The sequence below is a fragment of the Jatropha curcas genome, chromosome 2 (assembly GCF_041381405.1).
Source record: "Jatropha curcas cultivar XTBG-Jc1 chromosome 2, XTBG_Jcur_1.0, whole genome shotgun sequence".
In the NCBI taxonomy this organism is placed as follows: domain Eukaryota; kingdom Viridiplantae; phylum Streptophyta; class Magnoliopsida; order Malpighiales; family Euphorbiaceae; genus Jatropha; species Jatropha curcas.
In genome coordinates this window covers 6,989,026-6,995,941 of record NC_143152.1, presented here as the reverse complement: position 1 = coordinate 6,995,941, position 6,916 = coordinate 6,989,026, and the positions used below count along the sequence as shown (strand labels likewise).

General features: G+C 28.6%; 1 protein-coding gene across 1 annotated transcript; it reads left to right on the top strand.

The window, feature by feature from the left end:
• Positions 1 to 480: 480 nt before the first annotated feature.
• Positions 481 to 6,594, top strand: LOC105634749 (uncharacterized). The gene is made up of 6 exons (XM_020679513.3): positions 481 to 638; positions 1,355 to 1,430; positions 2,557 to 3,078; positions 3,254 to 3,382; positions 4,807 to 5,255; positions 5,768 to 6,594. Exons 2-6 carry the CDS (start codon positions 1,388 to 1,390, stop codon positions 6,413 to 6,415), a joined length of 1,791 nt encoding a protein of 596 aa, XP_020535172.1. The 5' UTR covers positions 481 to 638; positions 1,355 to 1,387; the 3' UTR covers positions 6,416 to 6,594.
• The last annotated feature ends 322 nt before the right edge of the window (positions 6,595 to 6,916 follow it).

Below are 6,916 nucleotides of genomic sequence, written 5' to 3'. Positions count from 1 at the left end.
GTTTGTTTATTCCAAACAATCAAAAGCTCTAATACACCTCGATTCTTGTAATTTTCAATGACTAGTTAGTCAATAACAATCGCTTTCAAGAATTATTATGTATGAACCCGACAACATAAAAATGGCAGGATTTGTCGTTTCCGGAGACTTATATGTGTTTGATTAAATTACTAAAAAAAATTTTCAAGTTGATACCTACTTTGACGAAATTAAATTAGCAAGTTGCTATCTAAGACCTCAATAATAATAAAAATAAAGAAATAAAAATACCTAACCATATAATCATTCTAGTAAAAAAAAAATAAAAGTGATAAAAATCAAACCTAACCATCTTTGGTTCCATTTATGAAAGAAATATAAAATTTGAGTCGTTCTTTTGAAGTCTTGGCGAGTCAACTGAATTCAATTAATTTCTGTAGCTGTTTTCGTCCATATATAGACAACTTGCAGCAAATATATAAAACAATGACCAAATTCAATTATTTGTAGTCAATTGTGAATTGAATATTCACAAATGTAACGTTATATGCCTAAATGGGTGGGAGTGAGTTCAGACGTGCACTTCATCTCTACTTTGGTTTCGGGGCAAAGTTTGTGGCGTTATCGCAGCCTTTGTCAAGGCGGAGTCTTCTTTCCAGGTTAGTCGTTTGTATTTCCTTTTCTGCACACAAGTAGTTCCAAATTATGTAATTATGATTTATGATATTCCCTTTTCTCTACATAAGCTGAAAGAACATTGTAATCTATATAATAAGATTAGTCTTCCATTTACTTGTTAAATTGGTGAAAAATCTTATAATCGAAAAATCTTTCATTCTTCATATAAATTAGAAGTCCAACCAATCTATACCTGATTGGCTTGTGATCAATTACTTTAAGCGACAATAGTTGTATTCTCTTTACGTCCTTGAAATGCATTTATAAAAAAATTGGTTTTTACCAATAGTAAAAATCTGCTGGTGAATAACAATGGAATAGCAATGACTCTCGATGCATATTTATTATGAAAATAAAGAAATTTGCAGAAAAAGATTATGACGGAATACCAACGGATTACCGACTAAAATTACTGATGGAATCTTGTCGGTTGATAAATATTGACGCCAACTTTAGGCGGATGATTTACCGATAGATTTATAGTGGTTGGTAAATTTGGCTCGAGGTTTAGAAGGAAGTTCTGTCGACGATATACTAGATAATTTTTTATCCCTAATAATTTTTAAGTTTCGTTTTCAAAAAAAAAAAATTTTTAGTTTCATTACATTTGTGCATTGCAGCATGGTTTTTCCATTATAATATGTTTGTTATTATGTTTCAAATTGATAGCTTATTATTTACATTTTATCATGGGCAGTTGTCTAATTCAATAAGTTTGTCTTTGACAATAATGGCCGACATCGAACAAGGGCAAGAACGAACACAAGCACAAGGTAATTGATGCTAGCAACCTACATACTATATGATAAATTTTTACAGTATTTGATGCTATTTTATTAGTAATTTTTCTTTTATAATCCATAAAAAATAATTTTCATTGTATAAATATTTTTTAATGCCACATGTTATTAGGGACCGATTAAATATAATAAAACAGATTTTTTTTTTAATAATTTAATTTAGTATTGCTGATGAAAAGAGAATCATATTAATCCAAGAATATATTAGGAGCTATCAATATAGAATCATATAGGATTGTATGAGTTTATTAAATTGTAAAACTAGCTTCTTTAATGTATTCTATCGTATAGAATTATGTAATTTACGTTCCCAAAAAATTCATATGATTCTTATCATTTATCATTTGCAATAATTCAGTGCCTAATAAAAGTTCTTTTCAATATAAAATAAATGAAATATAACACAAATAAAATTTACTACTCTTCATTGTTCCTTTTTCTTTACGTATTTCTTTACGTAAAAAAATATAAAGGAAAAGAAAAAAATCATCATGTAATTCAATACTTTAAAAACGATCAAACCGAATATTGAACCGGTTTGAGAATTTGATCGGGAGTTGAAATGGATCAATCCAATTTAATTAGGTTGTTTATTTTTTTATTTTTAATTATCTATAAAAAAATTTAAAAAATACAATTGAAATTAAAAGAAATGATTTTCACATCATTTATGATCAAATAGCAGTAATAATAAGTTATTAATATTATTCTAGCTAAATCAACCATCCAAATAAAAATATAGTACCATTATATAAATATGGAATTATTTTTTAAACCATACATCACCAAGTATCAATATAAGGAAGAGGAAAGTAGGAATTACTAATTCAAACACTCCCTCCTAATTTCGAGAACTTCTCAGTTGTTTCTCAAACAGTAGAAACAAAGTAGTAATATCATCGAACCTCAAGGACTTTATAGTTACTTATCCTTTTTGAGTATTAATTGTTTAATTATCAATTAAAATTAAATATCAAAACAAAAAACATTTTAAAATATTAAAATGTTCCATTTCAAACTTTCCTACTCTTTTTGGAAAACTAAATAACTTTGATTAATGAGTAGCAGAAATTTGCTTTCAAACAATTGAACTTCACAGAGAAAAGAAAAAGACGACTACTGATGTATAAAGCCGCGATGAGTGGTGACTGGGAAATGGTTAAAGATATATTTATAACATTTCCAGAAGAAGCAAAAGCGAAGGTGAATACACAAGGAGAGACTATCCTCCATATTGCTGTTGTAGCAATGCACACTCATTTTGTGAAGCAATTGGTTCAAATATTAAGCAAAGAAGATTTAGCTATGCGAAAAGCACGCAAACACATTCAACTAGCCGAAGACGGAAGTGTACATTCTAGTGCTGAAACTGAAAGTGGAAATACAGCTTTTTGGTATGCTGCAAGATCTGGAAACTTGGAAGTTGTCCAAGTTATGATGGAAAAGAATCCTGATTTGGCTAAGATTAGAAGTGATGTCGAAAAAAAACTACCGATTTGCACCGCAGCTCGTTATGGCCATCGGAAAATGGTTCGATACCTTTATGATGCTACCAAAGATCAAATGGAAGAAGATGATCTCATTGATTTGCTAATTAATTTGGTCCATACTCAAATTTACGGTAAGCAAATATTTTGGTTAGTTAACTTTCTATTTCACATTTTAATCATCAATTATAGTTCTTTGATATTCACTTAAACATCAATGGATTTTAAACTCCTACTTAATTCACCTCTACCCTTTCAATTCTCAATTTGTAATAATTTTTTTTTTTTTTAACATATTGCTCTTTTTAGATGTAGCACTAGAGGTTGTAGAAGCACATCCATTGTTAGTCACAAAGAAGGATGCTAGAACTCAGAATTCAGTATTGCATGAATTTGCTCGAAAATCTCATATAACTTCAGTGCAAAACTCAACAATCTGTAAGTATTTCTTCAAATAGCTTTCCTTTTTCTCTCTCTTTTTTTTTTTTTTTTTTTTTTTTTTTTTTTTGACATTATAAAAATAGAATTGTAATTAATGAAATTTAAATTCTTTCGTAAGCACATGAATTATTACTTTTTTTTTTTTTAATTTCAATTCATGAGAGTTGTCAAACAAATCGAACTAATATTGTGCATTACATGTGTAATAAATAGTAGTAAGCATGGAAGTTGTGTGGGTACCTCCAAAATTTTGACTTACCCCACCCAATCTCGCTTATAAACTTTTTGATACCCAAACCTGTTTAAAATCCCTTTTATAATATCCATGCCCACACCTGTTTAAATTTTTAATAACTGCACTTGTTCCACACCCATTTAACTAATACATGAATCTGCTCGAATGGATTGAGATTGGTAAGCCATGAAAGTCCACTAATGTTCGTCGAGTCTAGGAAGAGGGGGATGAAAATAAACAGTAAGACTAGAAAATGAAAAGTATTAATAATGACAATTCTAAAATTCTAGTGGTTTAATATTTTTAAGTAGTTAACTTTTTTGGTGTTTATAAAAGTTTTAGTAAAATATTGACCCTAATATGCACTTAAATTTTCATTTAAATTTATTTTATTAAATATTTTTAAATTATAGAATGGATTTTGGTGGGTAGGGGTGCCCGCTGCTTTAAACTTATGTCTAATTCAAATTCACAGTGAATAGTTAATTTGATATCTATATACATTTTAAACCCATTTAATTAATACTCAAACCTGCTATAAATAGATTTTTGTGGGTCGGGTACCCAAGAAAACCCACCCCGCTTCCATTTCTAAATAGTCATTTGAAATTTTTATTTCTTTTGCATTAAAATTTAAATATATTTATATACATGACTATTAGAAAATTAAAATTGTCCCCAAAGTGATAAAAAAAGTACCAAATATGGTTTCTATGATTTTTTTATAATTTAATTGTAAAATTAGTATTACAAGAGTACTCTTAATAATATTTTTTTAGAGTAGTAATTTTATTTTTTTTTTTTGAGAAATAGTAGTTTTAATATTTTAATTGGTTGCGAAGTGATAAAAGTTAAAATTCATATGAAAAGTATGAATTCTAAAATGCAAATTTTTAATATCTTTATTTAACCATAAATAGAATAAATTTTGAATAAAAAAGCAATGTATAAAACTAAACAATTCTTTTAGTTTAATAAAATAAAAAAAATTAAAATGAATTTGTATTTTTATTGCATTTTAGCTTTAAATTATATATAAAAAACAATTTCAAAAAGTTATTATATTTTTAATAAAATTATCTTAGATTCTTCATTACGAGAATATAATGTTGCATCTCTACTTTTCACACATTTTTAAAAGAGTGAGAAGATCTATCCTATTTATTAATTTTGGTAAATTTTTTAGTATCAAGTTTAAACAGATTCGGAAAGAAGAATGTGGTGCTTCAACAAGAAATGGAACTACTTAAAACCATATGGGAGAAAATAACAACACAAGTAGATGACATAGACATTAGTTATTTGATGTTTGGATCATCTGGACGGGTAATATTTATTGCAGCAGAACACGGAAATGTGGAATTCCTAATGATACTTGCAGGTTCATATCCAGATGTACTGTTAAAAGTGAACGAAAATGCTCAAACAATATTTCATATAGCTGTTTTGAAACGATTTGAGAATATTTTCAAGCTGATACACGAGTTAGGTTCGATTAAGGACCTGATAAATGGATACGTTGATGGCAATGGGAATAACATGTTGCATTTGGCTGGATATTTGCCATCATCGAACCGACTTAATTTTACACCAGGAGCAGCTCTTCAACTTCAGCATGAGCTGGTGTGGTTCGAGGTAATTAATTAATTATATAAGCTAAAGTATCAAATTGGTTTTTGAACTTAATTTTTCTATGTTAGTATAATCAGATTCAACAGATTTTTTTTATTTAGTTTAATTGATTCCTATACTTCTAATTTTGAACAAATTGAGTCTATATATATTATATAACTTGTGTTTCCACTACACTGAATTTTTTATTATACTTGTCTAGACGGTTTTGTGGTCCATATAGACGAAACCAATGAAAATAGAAATTTTTTAAAAATTGTTTTCTACTTTATCTTTTTGAGATATTATTTGAGATAGAAATTCTAGAAGCCCTAAAATGAAATTATTTGAGATATATAAATTGAATATGATGTTATTCACATTTCAACGCTGTCGATTTGGAAAGTTATATCAATACTTAATGTTTAGAGGATGCATTGGCTAAAAAATATTTACCATTGGCACTTAAAGCATTTATGTGCAAAGACTATAAAATGTGTAATTAATATCACTTATATAAAAAAATAAAATTGTAGGAAGTGATGAAGGCTATGAGTCCACAGCTAATAGATGCAAAGAACTATGATGGGCTCACTCCTAGAGAAGTATTCTTAGAAGAACACAAAGAATTAAGGAAAGAAGGAGAGGAATGGATGCGAAACACAGCCAATTCATGTATGGTAGTTGCAACACTCATTGCAACTGTAGTTTTTGCATCTGCTTTTACTGTACCTGGTGGCCATGGACAGGATAATGGGATTCCTATTTTTCTTGAACTGACTACTTTCAAAGTTTTCATAGTATCAGATGCAATATCCTTAGTTTTCTCTGTTTCTACTGTATTATCATTTCTTTCTATTCTTACTTCTCGATACTCGATAGACGATTTTCGCATGTCATTGCCTACAAAGTTGATTTTGGGACTCTCATTTCTTTTCATATCAATATTAGCAATGATGATAGCGTTCATTGCAACATTTTTCATTATTTTTAAACATGGGCAACTCAAATTTGCTTATCCTGTTGCTGTCATTGCTTCTGTCCCAATATTTTTATTCATTTGGCAGCATGCACTTCTCTTTTATCAAGTTATTCGTTCAACTTTTATCTCCTCCTTACTTTTCCGACCCAATAAAAATCGTCTCTTCCGATTAGAAAGTCAGAAAAGTAAGAAATCTGATTAATTAGTGTGTTCTTCTTCGATCACCTTTGTGTGTTTCCTTCCCGCAGTCATTTTGATTGAGATTGATCACTTTTTATATGTGTCTCTTTTTCAATAATTTGATATACTATGCTTGATGTAAGTTGTATACCTTAGAGCATTGTAATAATTATAATGGAATAAAAATATTATATGAATAAATGATCCATTTTTTTTTATCTCATTGTATTTATAGTTATTTTAATACTCATTAGACAATTTTGTTGAGCAATTGCACAAACATTGATTATTGGACTCTTCATCCTTTATCATTAAAGTACTGTTGATTCCCTATGTTTTCTTAAAATTAACTAAGTCTTCCTAATTTGATAAGCACACTATACGTCCTTGAAGTTTTCAACTATTGAACTCAATATGATAGGTCCCAGTCAAAGCCAAAGAGAATTAAGTAGAGAGAATAAGAAGTTTTAAATGTTTTTTCATTCCTCTCTTTCTGCTGTGGATACAAGAGAATAAATAGGAA